This window comes from Carettochelys insculpta, chromosome 6 (genome assembly GCF_033958435.1).
Source record: "Carettochelys insculpta isolate YL-2023 chromosome 6, ASM3395843v1, whole genome shotgun sequence".
Taxonomy (NCBI): domain Eukaryota; kingdom Metazoa; phylum Chordata; order Testudines; family Carettochelyidae; genus Carettochelys; species Carettochelys insculpta.
The window spans coordinates 121,346,308-121,364,029 of NC_134142.1; the positions used below are offsets into that span (position 1 = coordinate 121,346,308).

At 63.3% G+C, this 17,722-nt stretch overlaps 1 protein-coding gene across 1 annotated transcript; it reads left to right on the forward strand.

The window, feature by feature from the left end:
- Positions 1–10,729: 10,729 nt before the first annotated feature.
- Positions 10,730–17,337, forward strand: TBX10 (T-box transcription factor 10). The gene is made up of 6 exons (XM_074998589.1): positions 10,730–10,736; positions 13,039–13,315; positions 15,425–15,526; positions 15,930–16,101; positions 16,474–16,629; positions 17,266–17,337. Exons 1-6 carry the CDS (start codon positions 10,730–10,732, stop codon positions 17,335–17,337), a joined length of 786 nt encoding a protein of 261 aa, XP_074854690.1.
- Positions 17,338–17,722: the final 385 nt, after the last annotated feature.

Sequence of the window (17,722 nt, forward strand, 5' to 3'; positions counted from 1 at the left end):
GAGAAACTTTTACACTGCCTGCTTTGGACCCTTCCAGAGCACAGCCAGTGGTTTCACACTCAGGCAGGTCCTGGCCATCAGGAGCTGAAACAACTTCTCCCCAGGCAAAGGGCTGCTCTGGCTCTTACAGACAAGCACCTTTCCTGTTCACTCACCTTCACCTCACTCCCATTTTCTGCAGTCCCCACAGACGGGTCAGGAAAAGTTTCAGGGAAATTCTCTTCCTTAAGAGCTTCCCCAAACAATAACTCACCCCTGTCTGCCTCCACGGGGGCACTGCTCCCTTGAGCCACAACCAGCTCCTGGGTTTCACCTACACCCAGGATCACTTCTGACCCATCAGGCAGATTCCCACGTAATCCCCCTCCAGGCAGACAGCCAGTACCACCGGACAGAAGGTTAGGATCCCTTTCCTCCCCTCTGCTACCAGCTCCTTTATTTCATCAGTCAGCGTAACTCCATTGCCCGTCTGTTCTTGTGTCCTGGCGAGAGGATGACTCTGGTAGGACAGAGTCCTCTCAACCCCTCCCAGTAACACCTCAGCATCAGGCAAAGAACAAGTACCAGAATCATCTGGTCTCTGGGGTTCCCTGATGATACTAACTGGATCAGACCGAGTTAAAGCATCATCCCCCCTGAGAGACACAGAGGTAGGCCCACTTCCCATCTGGGCTTCAGCTGCTCTCAGATCCAGCTCTGGGATCTTGGCTCCATCTGGAGCCCCCACAGGCTCAGGCAAAGGATTCACTTCCCCAGAAGCAGAAGCACTTTTCTTGCACCAAGGACCAGTGTCCTTATCAGGGACACCACTGCCCATCCCGAAGCCATTTCCTCTGCTCCAGCCCCCATGGCTGGATTCAGAGACACACCTGGAATGCTCTTTTCTGGTGGATCCTTCTCCAGCCACCCCAGGCTGGGGAATCTTCCTCAGACAATGGGCTAGTTTCCTCATTGGCACCTTTTCCAAACGCAGGCTCTGCTCTCTCCCCAGGCTGCGGCTGCTGCTGTTTAACACAGACAGACAATGGGAGACACTTTCTCCTTTGTCCCAGCCCCCCCGGCTGGTCTCCACACACACACAGAAGGTGAAGCAGCTTCTCTCACAGACAACTTGCCATTCCCAGTGGATCAGCTGCTTTCCTGCACAGACACACAGGCGCCTTCCTCGGCCCAGGCCTGGAAAACTCTTCGCAGGTCTGTCTTGGCCACTAGTAGATGATGGGTTGGAATCGCTCCTTCCCTCCTTGAGCTGTGGCAGGCCACTCGGTTCAGAGCTCCAGGCAGTCCAGGGTTCCCTGCCCCGATCCGGGCTCACCTCTGCAGGATTTTCCTTAACCCTTAGCTCCGCCACTGCACATCCACGCTGCTTTGTCCAGCTCCTTTAATCTCGATTTCAGTTTCCAGGTGCTGCCACTTCACAGTGGAGTTGCTCAGCGTGGTTGCAGGCTCTCAGGCTGATGCCCTCTGCACCCCACGACTCCTGGAAGAATCCCTTCAGTGTGCCAGGCTCCTTGCGGGTCACAAGCTGCCCAGGGTTAGGCCGTAGGCCCCTCCGCCCTCTGGGACCGAATCCAACAGACTCCCAGTGGAACCCCTTCTTCAGTGTGACACCCACTCTCAAGGACCATGAGCACCCTGTCTTGGGAAGGACTCATTCAGCGTCAGCTTCCTTGTGGGTCACTTGTTTCTGGGGGTTGGGCTCTCGGCCCCTCCACCTTCTGGGACCGACTCCAACAGATTCCCAGGAGTAACCCCTCCTCGGGTGTGACACCCCCTCTCGAGGACAACAACCGCAGTTGCTTGGGTTCGGCCGCAGGCCCCTCCGCCTTGGGGACTGCACCTCACTGCCCTTCAGCACACCTGGGTCTCGCAGGCCCCACTTCTTCTGGGGCCCCAGTCACTTACTGCTGGATGCTCCATCCTCGGGGTGCAGAACATCCCACTCCTGACACCAGTGTGATGGGGTTCTGGGGTCCCCAATGCTCTGCACCCTGTCTGCAGGCAGGAGAGTCTCTCACTCAGCAGGAAAACAGCGGGTTTATTAGCCGACAGGACACAGCATCGTTCAGAGGAGTCAGTACAGCAGGCAGAGACAGCCAGTCCAATCCATGTTGGGGAGAGGAGGCCCCACGGGGCCCCCAGAGCTGGGGCCTGGCCCCCTCCTTTGTCTCTCTCTCCCAGCCCAGACTAACTGCTTCCAACTCCCAGTTCCAATTCAAACCCCTCAGGCTCCACCTCCTCCTTTGTCTGCAGTACAAAGGTGTTACCTGGTCATCAAGGTTACCCTCAGCAGGAGCCCCACACCCTCTGTGAGCCACACACACACACACAGGTATCCCCCACTCCATCACACAGATCCAGACTAACACGCTACCCCTCCGATGCTTTATTCCACCTCTGTTACAGGCCTGCACCATGAACTTTGCAATTCTTGTATGTATTTGATTCCTTTAACTTCTTTCTTTCTTCCTTTCTGTCCGTCTGTCTGCTTTCTTTCTTTTCCTTTCTTTCTTTCTTGTCTGTCTGTCTGCTCTTTTTCTTTCTTTCTTTCTTTCAATAAACTTTTAGATTCTAAAGGACTGGCTAACAACGAGCTTTTGGGGTAAGGTGTGAGTTATAAATGGACCTGGGAATGTGGCTGGCCTCTTTGGGAACGGAGGAACTTTTTCAACTGGGCTGCATCTACACGAGCAAGAAGGAGGCTCTTTCCAAAGAGCATGGGGAGCGTCTACACACAAAAAGCGTTCCTTTGAAAGTAAATCAAAAGAACTTGGTGCTTCTTTCAAATTCACTCTTTCTTTCCTGTTTCAGGAAGAACACTCCCTTTCAAAAGTTTGTTTTGAAAGAAAATGTGTGTAGACGCTGCACAGGGCCCAACTTTCAAAAGCGCAGTCCGCATTTTCAATCTCTGGGCTGTTCTTTTGAAAGAGCAGATAGCTCTTTTGATCTGCTTTTATGGATGTGGACGCACTCTTCCAAAAGAAGCTCTTTCGAAAGATCTCTGTAGTGGACACGTAGCCTTGGTGTGATTGGTTTCGTAACCTCTCCTCCTTACAAGGAAAAAGCAGTCCAGCAGCACTTTAAAGACTAACAAAATAATTTCTAAGGTGATGAGCTTTCGTGGGACAGACCCTCTTCTTCAGACCATAGCCAGACCAGAACAGACTCAGTATTGAAGGCACAGAGAACCAAACATAGTAATCAAGGTTGACAAATCAGAAAAATTGTTATCAAGGTGAGCAAAGCAGAGAGCAGAAGGGCAGAAAAATAGTAGGGGAAGTCAAGAATTCGATAAAGAAAAGTATGTAAAAGAGCCCCTATAATGAGCTAGAAAATTGTCATCCCAGTTCAAACCATGTGTTAATGTGTCAAATTTGAATATAAAAGAGAGTTCAGCCGCCTCTCTTTCCAAAGTGGTGTGAAAACTCCTCTTCAGTAAGACGCAAACTTTCAGGTCATTAACAGAATGGCCCACTCCATTAAAGTGCTGACCGACCAGTTTGCAAGTCAGGAGTGTTTTTATGTCTGTTTTACGCCCATTAACTCTTTGTCTAAGACAGTTTGAAGTCTGGCCAATGTACAAAGCATCTGGGCATTGCTGGCACGTGATGGCATATGTGATGTCAGCTGAGGAGCATGAGAAAGTGCCCGTGATTCTGTGACTAACCTGGTTAGGTCCAGTGATGGTATTGCCAAAATAGATATGTGGACAAAGCTGGCAGCAGGCTTTGTTGCAGGGAAAGGTTCCAGGACTGGTATTCCTGGGGTATAGACTGTGGCTGTTGGTGAGGATCCTCATGAGGTTGGGAGGTTGTCTGTAGGAGAGAACAGGCCTGTCACCCAGGGCCTTCTGGAGTGTGGCTTCCTGATTAAGGATAGGTTGTAGGTCTTTAATAATTCATTGCAGTGGTCTGAGTTGGGGGCTGTAGGTGATGACCAGCGGTGTTCTGTTCTTGGCTTTTTTGGGCCGATCTTGGAGTAGCTGGTCTCTGGGTATTTGTCTGACCCCGTCGATTTGTTTTTTTATTTCTCCCGGTGGGTAATTCAGATTTATGAATATTTGGTAAAGATCTTGTAGTTTTCGGTCTCTGTCAGTAGGATCAGAGCAAATGTGCTTGCACCTCAGGGCTTGACTGTAAACAATGGATCTAGCTGTGCGTGCAGGATGGAAGCGAGAAACATGTAGGTTGATAATAATTTTTCTGATTTGTCCTCCTTGATTACTGTTTTTGGTCTCCGTGCCTTAACTACTGAGTCTGTTCTATGAGCTGAAGAAGTGGGTCTGTCCCATGCAAGCTCATCGCCTACTAAATTATTTTGTTAGTCTTTAAAGTGCTCCTGGACTGCTGGCTGGTTCTGGTAGTATATCGACTAGCACGGCTTTCTCTCTCTTACTAGCCGTACAAGGAGGGGCACCGGTGGTGGCACCAGAGAACCGGCGTGTCAAAGGGAACTGCTTGTGCGTGTCCTTGCTCGCAGAGCAGTGTGCTTTGTGGCTGGCTTGGTGCCTTAGAGAGGAGGCCTCCAGTCTTTGGCTGCGTCTGTGCTGTGACTGCACCTGTCCTGCTCCCCTGCAGTCCCCGTTCTCGACTGGCCAGAGCCAGAGCCATCCCCTGCTCTAGGGGACCCCCCCCAAGACCTGTGGCACTGAGACACAGCCACGTCTCCTGGCTGTGCACCCCAAAACCTCCCAGCCTGGTGCCACAGCTGCATCCCCCTTCCCCAGCAGCTCTCTGGGCTCAGAGACGGCCCACAGCCCCTGCTCGGCAGCGCTGCACAGGGTGCACCAGGCCAGCCAGGCAGGAGACCCCCAGCTCCCCTGCTCCCTGCCCGGCTGCTTCCTGCCCAGGGACAGGGCTCGGTCGGTATCACCCCAGCCCAGCCTGACCTGCTTCTCTGGCCAGCCGCCCCCCCCCACCCCCATCCCCTGCAGCGCCGGCCACCTCTGCCCATTTATCTCCCTCTGTCATCAGCTGCAATCAGTGCCCGGCAGCACTGGCGCCGATCGAGCGCTGAGATGAGCAGGTGTGAGAGGAGCTGCCATGGCGCTGACAGCCACTTGGCAGGGGAAGATGGATGAGGGCTGAGCCTGGCGGAGGTGGCGGGGTGGGGGGAATATTATGGCTGTTGGTGCTGCTTAGTGATGGAGCTGGGGGGGCGGGGCTGTGTGCCCAGGTCTCCGCCTGCATTGCACTGTGTGTACAACGGCTGGGCCGGCTGTGTGCCCAGGTCTCCGCCTGCATTGCACTGTGTGTACAACGGCTGGGCCGGCTGTGTGCCCAGGTCTCCGCCTGCATTGCACTGTGTGTACAACGGCTGGGCTGGCTGTGTGCCCAGGCCCCCGCCTGCACTGCACTGTGTGTACAACGGCTGGGCCGGCTGTGTGCCCAGGTCTCCGCCTGCATTGCACTGTGTGTACAACGGCTGGGCCGGCTGTGTGCCCAGGTCTCCGCCTGCATTGCACTGTGTGTACAACGGCTGGGCTGGCTGTGTGCCCAGGCCCCCGCCTGCACTGCACTGTGTGTACAACGGCTGGGCCGGCTGTGTGCCCAGGTCTCCGCCTGCATTGCACTGTGTGTACAACGGCTGGGCCGGCTGTGTGCCCAGGTCTCCGCCTGCATTGCACTGTGTGTACAACGGCTGGGCTGGCTGTGTGCCCAGGCCCCCGCCTGCACTGCACTGTGTGTACAACGGCTGGGCCGGCTGTGTGCCCAGGTCTCCGCCTGCATTGCACTGTGTGTACAACGGCTGGGCCGGCTGTGTGCCCAGGCCCCCGCCTGCATTGCACTGTGTGTACAACGGCTGGGCCGGCTGTGTGCCCAGGCCCCCGCCTGCATTGCACTGTGTGTACAACGGCTGGGCCGGCTGTGTGCCCAGGTCTCCGCCTGCATTGCACTGTGTGTACAACGGCTGGGCCGGCTGTGTGCCCAGGTCTCCGCCTGCATTGCACTGTGTGTACAACGGCTGGGCCGGCTGTGTGCCCAGGCCCCCGCCTGCATTGCACTGTGTGTAAAATGGCAGGGGTGGCTGCCTGGCCCATGGGGCGCCAGGGGTAAAGGGAGAGCTGTAGTGGGACCTGGGCCCCTCCAGCACATGGACTGTGCCCCCAGGCCACCTCTTGGTGCTACCTACCAGCTCATCCCCCAGCCTGTGCAGCCCAGACCCCTGGGGGGGGCCAGGGCAGCTTGGGGACAGCACAAGGAACTAGGTGGGGTCCTACTGCCAGGGCATGGGGCTGTAGCAGCAGCAGCTACACCCCTCGCCCCACCATGGCTCAGCTGGGACGGGAGCACCAGGGAGCCTCCAGCAGGCCTTGGACCTGTCCCGGCCCCACGGCTGGTGTGGGGCTTGGGTGGGTGCCAGCCAGGCCTGTGTGGGGCAGGTTCCCCCTAAGCCCAGCCGGGGGGGGCTTGTCCAGCTTGGAGGGCGGGCTAGCTCACTGGCAGCTCCCTCGGCATTCAACACTGCGCCCCAGCTGGGTAATGACCAGGTACCGCTGCCTCCAGCCCATCACGTGCAGCATCCGGCCCCCCCAGCTCAGACTCCACCTTGCTCTGCTCCCAGCAAGGCCTCCTGACGCTGCTGCAGACCCTCGCTGTGGGGCAAGAGCTCCCGGCAGCCGGGGGAAGTTGGGCCAGATGCTCGTGGCATGCGGCAGTCTTTGCCAGCCTGCCGGTACAGTCGTGGGTTGTCATGACAACGAGCTGGCAGCCTGGCAATGGGGGATTGGTTGTGCAGCAATCACTGGGCCCTGGTTCGTGGGGTGAGAACCCGCCCAGGTATGGCTGGGGGTCACTCAGTACTGGGCGGCACAGCTGGAAAGCAGCCAGCGTCTCCTGCAAGGTCGGGCACCAGACCCAGCCCAGGCCAGACAGGACAGTGCCACCTCCGCTGGTTCCAGATATACCCTAACCAGCCGCAGGATGGGAGCTGGGGGTCCTGCTACCACCTCCCCCTTTTCCTTCCCCGCGCAGGGGACGGCCTCGCTCTCCTTTGGGCCCTGTCCTGTGAACCTCTGGCGCCTCCAGCCAAGCCACTGCCTCCTTTTGCACCAGGGCTCCGACTCTATGACCACAGAGGCAGCAAAAACAACAGCCTAATGCCTGCACGGTGGTATAATGTAGCCAGAGTCTGGAGCAGCCGCTCAGCTGTGCTGCTCTGTGGGGCCAGAGACGGCTGCTGCTGCTCACTCTCCTTGCCAGTTTCTCTCCCTGGCGGAGGCGTTTGTCTTGTTTTACCCTAAAGCAAACAGGTTCGGACTCCAACGCACCAAACTGACCCCCCCATTCCAAGTGCCCTGCTGAAGGATCGAGCCAATGGATGCTCAAGCCCCACACGCGCTGGACGAGTGGGAATTAGCTAGAAATATTCTATGGGCCAGGGATTGCCAACCTACGGGTCAGGACCCAAACACGGGTCACCGTTGGATTTTCTAAGGGTCACCAGCTGGGCAGCTCCGAGCCACAGGTGGCTCTTTAAGGAGCCATTTGCAGCTCCATCCATCGCTCACTCCACTGGCTCCCAGTCCCTGCCCTGCCGCACTGAAATGAAACTCAGTTTAATTGATTTCATGGCCAGCAGGAGGGATCCGGCTGTGAAACCAATTAAACTGAGTCCCATTTCAGTGTGGCAGGGCAGGGAATGGCCTGCGCTGCGGGGGGGGGGAGAAGGGAACAGGAGGGCCGGGGGGAGCTGCCTGGAAGAGGTGGTGGCCCGGGGAAGGAGCAGTGTGGGGTAGCAGCAGTGCTCACGCGAGGTAGGTATGGGGGCCTTTTGGGGCTCTGAGAGAGATTTAAGCCTGAGGGGTGGGGGTGGAGGGATCAAGATTTATAAAGATTTTTTCCCGGGGAGAACGCCCGCCCCCGGGCTCTTGAATTGCCTTGGGTCACAACGTCTTAGCGAAGTGTCCAAATGGGTTGCTGCCGCGAAAAGGTTGGGTGCCAATGCTCTAGGACCGCCATGTGCCTCAGTTTCCCCCATGCCGCACTGGCACGGAGTGAGTGGAGATGGGGCTGCTGCCTCTCGGACAAGCGACGACAAAGGCGTGGCGGACACCCCCCCTCGCTGGAGGTGGGGGGCCGTGTCGCTGGAGAACCCATGAGGGCAATAGCCAAGCCAGTCACCCCAGCATTTGGTACGGAGTGAGGACGGCACGTGGCTGGCCCCACCGCGCTGGAGGCAGCCAATCGGGGCTGAGCAGCCGGGGAACAAGGGAAGGAGCAGTGGGGACTTCAGACGAGGGGAGGCGCCGCGTGGCTGGGGCGCTGGCCGGCCAGACCGGACCCAGCTGTAACGTCGCTTTCCCTGGGCTAACCAAGGCCTCTCCCGCCGGTCCCAGGGGCTTGCACCCAGCTAGCCGCGCGCCGGCCCCCGCCGAGCCGAGGGGAGGCACAAACCTCCCTCGGGTGCCCAGCTCCAGTGGCTTGGCTGCGGGCGCACCCGGCGTGGTGCTGGAGGCTCGGTCCCAGGGGGCAGCAGAGCTGAGTGGCTCACCCCAGTGACAGAGCGACTGCGCCGGCACACCAGACCTGGGGGTCTGGGCCACAGGGCTAAACAGAAGGCGGGAACCGGACGGTCTTACAGCGTCCAGGTTTTACTTCCCGGTTCCTTCTCCAGCTGCGTGTTTCCCGGAAGGTGAAGTCGAGAGGGCCGCTGGTTACGCTGATCCCTGGAGATACACACCTCACAGAGCGGGAAGGGCCCTGGGGAGGTCACCCAGGCCCTCTTGGCAGGACCAAGCACATTCCCCCATTTTTGCTTTTAAATGTATTTGCCCCGATCCCTAACCGGCCCCTTTCAGGGACTAACTTCCCAACCCTGGAGTTAGCAGGACCACGGTCAAACCGCTGAGCTATCCCTCCCCACCCCACTGCTAGGGACGCACCCACGCTGCACCCAGCTCAGGAGGGTTCATTACCATCTAGGGCCAGGTCTGCGCGACAGCATGAGCACCCCTGCCGGAACCAGCGTGAACCACCAACACACACACACACAGGCTGCCGGCTGGGGGTGTTTTGCAGTTCTGCCGAGCAGCACCTGTACCTCTCCTGGGTGGCTGCCCCCGCGCTCAGCTGACAAGGCACGCCGGTCAGGGCTCACGTGGCTGGGGGTGGGGGTTGCACGCCCCAAGCGGGGACCTCAGTTCCTGGTTTAAATACTCCAGCACCACGCAAAGCCCAGGGCTGGAGGGACTCCATGTGTCAGGGTTGATGCAGTGACGTTGGAGGCTAAATTGGCATTCAGCATAAGCAGGGGCAAGTACGTAGGTGACACCAGAGAAGTCTGAGCTTCACCGTGAGCGACCGCTGCTAGCAACGGCAGACGCAGCAGACGGGAGAATCCTTCTCCTGCTACAGGTGGGGAAACTGAGTCACAGAATGGGGAAAGCAACTACGGCTGGGAACGGGGCCCTGCCTAGTTCTCCGGCCGCTAGGCCACAGCCCTCTCACAGCCCCAGGTTACTTGGGCTGGGTTTTGGCTTCTGGGGGTGACCGGTGCTGCAGGGCCAGCTGAGGCTTAGTGACAGTGCGTGACCCCCAGGGGGCCAGCCTGGGATTTTAATGGTTGGGACTGACCACGACCAGTGCTACAGGGAACACTGAGCTCGGGCAGCCCTCCAGGAGAGAGTCAGCTGCCACCCAGCTGATTGGCAGAGCACCCGCAGCTGGCAGCGTGTCTATGGGTGGTGCACACTGCTCAAGCCTCGTGCACATAACAAAATTTATTCCGCCCCAGGCAGAACAAGTCAGAGGGGCCCCTGGCTGTGGGTGTAACGGACTCTCCTGCTTTGTTACACACAGGCGTGTTTGCCCTGGACTTTTGTTGCGGTGTAACACACAGGACTCTCCTGTCGCAGCGATCAGTACTGCCGCTGCCCCGCAGGGCAGTGTTATGCCTGTTATTTCATTGGCTTCAGGCCCTGAGCTCTGCCCGGGTGCCATCTGGGGCAGCAGAACAGGCCACCCGCCGGCTGCCAGCAGCCAGGCACACGGCTGAACTACCCCCCTGGGCAAAGCACGGCTGATCGCAAAGTGGCTTTTCGGGAAATCTCCACAAACAAGGGGCAAATATCCCAGGGGGGGGTTAATTCATTCTTGGGCTGCTGAGAGGTGGGGTGGGGGGTCAGCGGCCCACCGAGGCAGAACAGGAATAGCTGGGGAAGCCAGAGGCCAGGCCTAGGCTAGCAGGGGGCCCTGGGGCGGGATGAGGGCTTCTCCCAGTGAAGCCGGCTCAGGTACTGCCCTGGGCCCTGACTGCATGGGGGGGAGCAAGCAGCTCCTCTATACACCCCCCACCGCGGCCGGCCGGTCCCCTTATGGCTGAGTTTGTGTCCAAGCACCAGGGCTGCGCGAAGGAAGAATCTATTAGCGCCTGAGGGGGCAAAGCTGTATCCCCCCACCACCCCCAGCAGGGAGGTCAGCGCCCCTCCGGCTCGGGGGAGCTCGGCCCAGCCCAACTAGCGCTCCAGGGCAGCTGCCCCCAGTGCCCTGCTCACAACACGCTGATCAATAGCTGATGGCAGAACCGCTGCCAGGCCCAGAGGATTGGGCGGGGGGGTCTCGGCTTATCGCCCCCGCCCCCAGGAGCTGCTCAGCTCCGCGCCGGGTGAATCTCCGCCCCCTGGAGCAGAATAAAATTGCTGGGTCCAAGCTGGGGGCTTCAGAAAGCGAGGTGCAGCCACGCCAGGTGGGGAGACGGGCTTTGGCCAGGAGCGACACCTGCTGTGGCCATGGCAGGTAAGGCTGGGCCAGGGCTCCCCGGCTTTGGACCCCACACTGGCAGCGCCCAGAGGCCCGTTTCTCGCCCCAGCACCAACCCTTCCTGGCTACCCTCATGGCCCCCCACTGCCCAGGGGGATCTGGTGAGTTGGGGCAGGAGGGGGATCGGAGCCAGGACTCCTGGCTGCTCGCCCTGGCTCTGTGGGAAGGCAGTAAAGTCTAGTGGTTAGAGGAGAGGGGCTAGGAGCCAGGACTCCTGGCTGCTCGCCCTGGCTCTGTGGGAAGGCAGTAATGTCTAGTGGTTAGACTGTGGTGGGGGGTCAGATGTTCTAGCCCTGGCTGTAGGAAGGGAGCGAGGAGTAGTGGTTAGAGTGTGGGGAGGGGCTAGGTGCCTGGACCCCTGGGTTCTAGCCCTAATTGTGGGGTGGCAGTAGGGTCTAGTGGTTGGGGGGTGTCTAGGAGCCAGGACTCCTGGGTCTATTTCCCTCGCGAAGGTGCCAAGCTGCTTAGGGAGCTGGCAGCCTCGGGCCTGGCTGAGCAGTGGGGTGGTGGAGAGGTGTGGAAGGGTGGCTCAGGTACCAGCTGGATGGGAGCAGGAGGCCCAGGTGCCAGGGTGGGCTAGAGGCCCCAAGCCCCTGTGGGGAGCAGCCCTGCCAGTGCCTCTCCCGGCTGCCCCAGGCCAAACAGCGGCAGAGCAGGAGCGCCGCGGTGGGCACAGACCGGGCCGGGGTCTCAGGCAGGCGCAAGTGGTCCCAGAAACGGGGATTTTGCTACAGAAAAGGGCTTGATGTGAGAGAGCTGGGGGTGGGGGTCAGCGGACAACTGCAGGGAGCCCAGGGCTGGGCGAGCAGGGGGCTGTGGGTCAGAGCTGGGGGGAGCAGGGGGCTGTGGGTCAGGCGCTGGGGGAGCAGGGGGCTGCGGGCCAGGCTGGGGGATCAGGGGGCTGTGGGTCAGGAGCTGTGGGGATGTGGGTCGGGGCTGTGGGGAGCAGGGGGCTGTGGGTCAGGGGCTGGGGGAGCAGGGACTGTGGGATCAGGGGGCTGCGGGCTGGGCTGTGGGGATCAGGGGCTGTGGGGATCAGGGGGCTGCGGGCTGGGCTGGGGGATCAGGGGGCTGTGGGTCGGGTCTGGGGGAGCAGGGGGCTGCGGGCTGGGCTGGGGGAGCAGGGGGCTGTGGGTCAGGGGCTGTGGGTCAGGAGCTGTGGGGATCAGGGGGCTGCGGGCTGGGCTGGGGGAGCAGGGGGCTGTGGGTCAGGAGCTGTGGGGATCAGGGGGCTGCGGGCTGGGCTGGGGGAGCAGGGGGCTGTGGGATCAGGGGGCTGTGGGCTGGGCTGGGGGATCAGGGGGCTGTGGGTCGGGGCTGGGGGAACAGGGGGCTGGGGGATCAGGGGGCTGCGGGCTGGGCTGGGGGATCAGGGGCTGGGGGATCAGGGGGCTGTGGGCTGGGCTGGGCTGGGGGAGCAGGGGGCTGTGGGTCAGGGGCTGTGGGGAGCAGGGGGCTGCGGGCTGGGCTGGGGGATCAGGGGGCTGTGGGTCGGGGCTGGGGATCAGGGGGCTGCGGGCTGGGCTGGGGGAGCAGGGGGCTGCGGGTCGGGGCTGGGGGAGCAGGGGGCTGTGGGTCAGGAGCTGTGGGGATCAGGGGGCTGCGGGCTGGGCTGGGGGAGCAGGGGGCTGTGGGTCGGGGCTGGGGGAGCAGGGGGCTGGGGGAGCAGGGGGCTGTGGGTCGGGGCTGGGGGAGCAGGGGCTGGGGGATCAGGGGGCTGTGGGTCGGGGCTGGGGGAGCAGGGGGCTGCGGGCTGGGCTTGGGGACCAGGGGGCTGCGGGCTGGGCTGGGGGAGCAGGGGGCTGGGGGCTGGGCTGGGGGATCAGGGGGCTGCGGGCTGGGCTGGGGGACCAGGGGGCTGTGGGTCGGGGCTGGGGGATCAGGGGGCTGCGGGCTGGGCTGGGGGAGCAGGGGGCTGTGGGTCGGGGCTGGGGGAGCAGGGGGCTGTGGGCTGGGCTGGGGGATCAGGGGGCTGCGGGCTGGGCTGGGGGAGCAGGGGGCTGTGGGCTGGGCTGTGGGTCGGGGCTGGGCTGGGGGAGCAGGGGGCTGTGGGTCGGGGCTGGGGGAGCAGGGGGCTGTGGGCTGGGCTGGGGGAGCAGGGGGCTGTGGCTCTGAGCCCAGGGCTGGCAGAAGACGGTGGCCAAGCGTGAAGGGCAGTGGGGGTCACGGGGCACGGCCCCTTCCCCAGCTCGCAGGCGCCTTGGAGCTGGGGTGCTTCCAGTGTCCCTGCCCCCGCCCCCCCCGGCACTGGGCCCGATCCTCTCCCCTCCTTTGCCAGCCTTCCTCACAGCCAGCCTGAGCATCCGGCCGGCGGCCGGGGGCCCCTTTCCCTCTGGCCCTGAGTGGGGTGGCCCCAGGGCAGCTCCCTGCCTGCTGGGGCCCCCCGCGGCCTGCGGTAGGTTCGGGGCCCCTGCCAGCGAGGGGCGAGGGGCCGGCGGCCCCCCGGCCAGGAAGAACCAGCGGGTGTCGGACGTGGCGGTGCAGCTGGAGACACGGGGGCTCTGGGAGGAGTTCCACAGCCTGGGCACCGAGATGATCGTCACCAAGGCCGGGAGGTAGGTGGGCTCTGCCGGGCAGGGGCTGCGCCCCATGGCCCAGCCTGGTGTCCCCCGGGCGGTTCCACGCCAGGGATCCCCGGATGGCTCCCGCCCTCCAGGGGTCTGAGCTGGCCCAGGCTGGGGCAGAGAAGCCCCTCACCCTGCACCGAGCGCCTGCCACATCAGGGCTGCCCCGGACCCCCCTGCAGGGGCCGGCCCTGCCACCCGTGGCGGTAGGGAGGGCGTGGGTGGGACGAGCCCTGGGGCAGGGCTCAGTGCTGGGCACCAGGGGGCAGGCGGGTGCCAGTGTGGGCTGGGCCTATTGAGCGGGGCTGTGGGGGGTGGGGGGGGGCGTGCTCCCTTCCCCCACTCCTCCCTGACCCTGCAGCTGCCCCATTACAGGCTCACGAGCCAGTGCTGCAGTGTGATGTTTGGGGGAGCAACTCTACCCCCACTTCCCACCCGCCCGCTAGCCCCTGCCACCAGCTCGCCCCCCCCCCCGCCACCAGCTCACCCCTACCCCCGGCTCACCCCTGTGCCCCCCCAACTAGCCCCCAAACCTGACTCACACCCCTGCCACTGGCTCGCCCCAACCCCCAGCTCAGCCCTGCCCCCTGGCCCTGCCTCACTGTGCTCATGTTCCCCACACTCACATCTGCGCTGTCCAGATGCTTAACACCAGCCCCCCCCCAGCCATGGGGACCTGTCCTGCCCCCCTACCCTGCACCACGTGCGGCCCTTGAACGGGAAGGGGGCAGAGACGAGCCCAGGCAACGCAGTGCCCCATGTGACTGACCCCTTCCAGCCCTCCCCCATGACAGGCCACCCCAGACCCCCTCGTGCAACAGATCAACCCCCAGCCCTGCGTGCGACCAAGGACCCTAGTGCCTCCTCCCCGTGCAATGGGGCTCCCCAGCCCCCTTCCTCGCGCGATAGGGCGACCCCCAGCCCCTCCTCCCCGTGCAATGGGGCTCCCCAGCCCCCTTCCTCGTGCGATAGGGCGACCCCCAGCCCCTCCTCCCTGTGCAATGGGGCTCCCAGGCCCCTGTCCTCGTGCGATAGGGCAACCCCCAGCCCCTCCGCCCCATGCAATGGGACTCCCAGGCCCCTTCCTCGCGCGATAGGGCGACCCCCAGCCCCTCCTCCCTGTGCAATGGGGCTCCCAGGCCCCTGTCCTCGTGCGATAGGGCAACCCCCAGCCCCTCCGCCCCATGCAATGGGGCTCCCAGGCCCCTTCCTCGCGCGATAGGGCGACCCCCAGCCCCTCCTCCCCATGCAATGGCGCTCCCCAGTCCCCTTCCTCGCGTGATAGGGCGACCCCCAGCCCCTCCTCCCTGTGCAATGGGGCTCCCAGGCCCCTGTCCTCGTGCGATAGGGCAACCCCCAGCCCCTCCTCCCTGTGCAATGGGGCTCCCAGGCCCCTGTCCTCGTGCGATAGGGCGACCCCCAGCCCCTCCGCCCCATGCAATGGGACTCCCAGGCCCCTTCCTCGCGCGATAGGGCGACCCCCAGCCCCTCCTCCCCATGCAATGGCGCTCCCCAGTCCCCTTCCTCGCGTGATAGGGCGACCCCCAGCCCCTCCTCCCCATGCAATGGGGCTCCCCAGTCCCCTTCCTCGCGCGATAGGGCGACCCCCAGCCCCTCCTCCCCATGCAATGGCGCTCCCCAGTCCCCTTCCTCGCGTGATAGGGCGACCCCCAGCCCCTCCTCCCCATGCAATGGGGCTCCCCAGTCCCCTTCCTCGTGCGATAGGGCGACCCCCAGCCCCTCCTCCCCGTGCAATGGGGCTACCAGGCCCCTGTCCTCGTGTGATAGGGCAACCCCCAGCCCCTCCTCCCTGTGCAATGGGGCTCCCCAGCCCACTTCCTTGTGTGATAGGGTGACCCCCAGCCCCTCCTCCTCGTGCAGTGGGGCTCCCCAGCCTCCTTCCTCGTGCGATAGGGAGACCCCCAGCCCCTCCTCCCCATGCAATGGGGTTTGCCAGTACACCATCCTCATGTAATAGGGCAAAGTCCAGCAGCCTTTCCCTGTGTCACCCCGGCGCCCCCTGCCCCATGCAGGCCCCACCCCCCTGTCCCCATGCTCTGGGGCACCCCAGCAGCCCACGCCCCCCCGGCTCTCCCGCAGGAGGATGTTCCCCACCTTCCAGGTGAAGCTCTTGGGGCTGGACCCACTGGCCGACTACGTGCTGCTCATGGACTTCGTGCCCCTGGATGACAAGCGATACAGGTTAGGGGGACACGGGACGGGGGGCAGCTCCCGCCCAGCCCCCCCCATCAGAACCTTGAGCTGAGCACCCTGCGGGGGAGGGGGTGCCCGTAACTGACAGCTGCGCCCCACCCACCTGCCTCCTGGACCCCCGCCATGACCCCCTGCTCCTCTCCTGCACCACCCCACTCCATCACCCCTCCATCCCCATCGCCCCCTCCCCCTGGGCAGGATCCCAGCCCCCATGGAAATGTCCTCGAGCCCAGCACAGGAATGGCTGCCCCCCGCCCTGGGGGCTGGGTGGGAGGGACCTCTGGGGCCCAGACAGCCCTAGTCAACACTAGGAGGCCTCCCCACAGGGAGAAGGCCCCTAGGACCTGGTCTCCCCACTACCCCGGTGCTGAGGGCCAGCCCCTCCCCGCAGATACGCCTTCCACAGCTCCTCGTGGCTGGTGGCCGGCAAAGCAGACCCGGCGGCGCCCGGCCGCATCCACTTCCACCCCGACTCGCCCGCCAAGGGGGACCAGTGGATGAGGCAGATCGTCTCCTTCGACAAGCTCAAACTCACCAACAACCTGCTGGACGACAACGGCCACGTGAGCTGCCGGGCCGCACCGGTGCAGCTGGGCGGGGGGCCGTCCCGGGGCCGGCCCTGGGGGCCCTGAGTGCCCAGCTCAGCTCACAGGGTGGGGAAGGGGGCGCAGGGCCACCCAGTTCAAGCTCCAGAGTGGGACAGGGGACAGCCTGGCTCAGGAGGGCTGGGATGTGGCACCGTTGGGCAGGGGCGGCAGGCAGCTGAGCTACCACGCGTGGGACGTGGCCATTATAGGGAGGAGGCTGGGACCCTGTGGGCTGGTGAGGGCCGGGGGGTGCAGAGCCACGAGATACTTTGCCGGGGGGGGAGTTGTCGCCATGGGCAATGGCCAGCCCAGGGCCCAGCTCAGCCTGGCTCTTCCCCCGCCCCGCAGATCATCCTGAACTCCATGCACCGGTACCAGCCCCGCTTCCACGTGGTCTACGTGGACCCACGGCGGGACAGCGAGCGCTTCGCCCACGAGAACTTCAAATCCTTCACCTTCGCCGAGACCCAGTTCATGGCGGTGACGGCCTACCAGAACCACCGGGTGCGCACGCAGCCCGGGGCCTGCCCACCCCCAGGGCACTGCTCCAGCCTGTCCCTACGCCCGGCGGGTCTCGCCCCACACATCAGCCTAGTGCGGGGGAGCAGGGGTGGGCAGTGAAGGCTCCTCCCCCTCACCGGTGCCACAGCACCCCCTGCTGGAGAGGGCGGGGCTGAGTAGTGCAGGCTCCGCCCTCTTACTGGTGTCGTAGCGCCTCCTGCTGGGGAGGGCGGGGCGGTGCGGGGCCGGGCAAAGCAGGCTCCGCCCCCTCACTGGTGCCACAGCACCCCCTGCTGGAGAGGGCGAGGCTGGCCAAAGCAGGCTCCGCCCCCTCAGTGGTGTCACAGCACCTCCTGCTGGGGAGGGTGGGGCTAGGCAGTGAAGGGTCCGCCCCCCCGTGGCACAGCACCCCCTGCTCGGGAGGGTGGGGGCTAGGCAATGTAGGGTGCGCCCCCTGCTGGGTGAGGGCTGACTGGCCTTTGCTGATGTCATGTGGGGGGGTTGAAGATTCCTGCTCTGCTGTGCTCGGCCAGCGGCTGATCTGGACGGGGGTCTCTGAGCTCCTGTCAGCCCCAGGGAAGGGGGGCTCCGGCGCTGGTTTGGGACGGCTGCTTCCCTCACACACCCGCCTCTCCACAGATCACACAGCTGAAAATCGCCAGCAACCCCTTCGCCAAAGGCTTCCGGGACTGCGAGCCAGACAACTGGTAACCACTGGGCGCTCCAGTGACTCCCCTCCCCCTGCCATGCACCCCAGCATCTGCTCCCCCCCAGCCTCCGCAGCCAGCCCCCGACTCAAACCATGCAGGACGCTTTGCACGTGGGAGCTGTCACTACACCTCTGCCCATGCGCCTGTCCCTGCAAAAGTCTCGCCCCAGCTGGGCCCCCCTCCCGCTTTTCCCCTTCTCTCGTGCAGGCCTGGGGCATCGGGGCCCCTCCTGGACACCTTGGCCCACGTCCGGGGGACGGGCCCCTCCTCCCAACTAAAGAACACACAGGAGAAAGGTAACTCCCACCCCCAGGGCTCTACCAGGAGCAGGGGTGGGGCTGTGGGAGTGTGTGGGGCTCTAGCAGCGGAAGGGGCGGGGCTGAGAC

What these genes read in the sequence shown, in the direction of transcription:
- TBX10 (XM_074998589.1), top strand. An exon ending in TGCTGGACGACAACGGCCAC is followed by an intron (nt 16,102 to 16,473) that starts GTGAGCTGCCGG and finishes CCCGCCCCGCAG; the next exon opens with ATCATCCTGAACTCCATGCA. An exon ending in CGGCCTACCAGAACCACCGG is followed by an intron (nt 16,630 to 17,265) that starts GTGCGCACGCAG and finishes GCCTCTCCACAG; the next exon opens with ATCACACAGCTGAAAATCGC.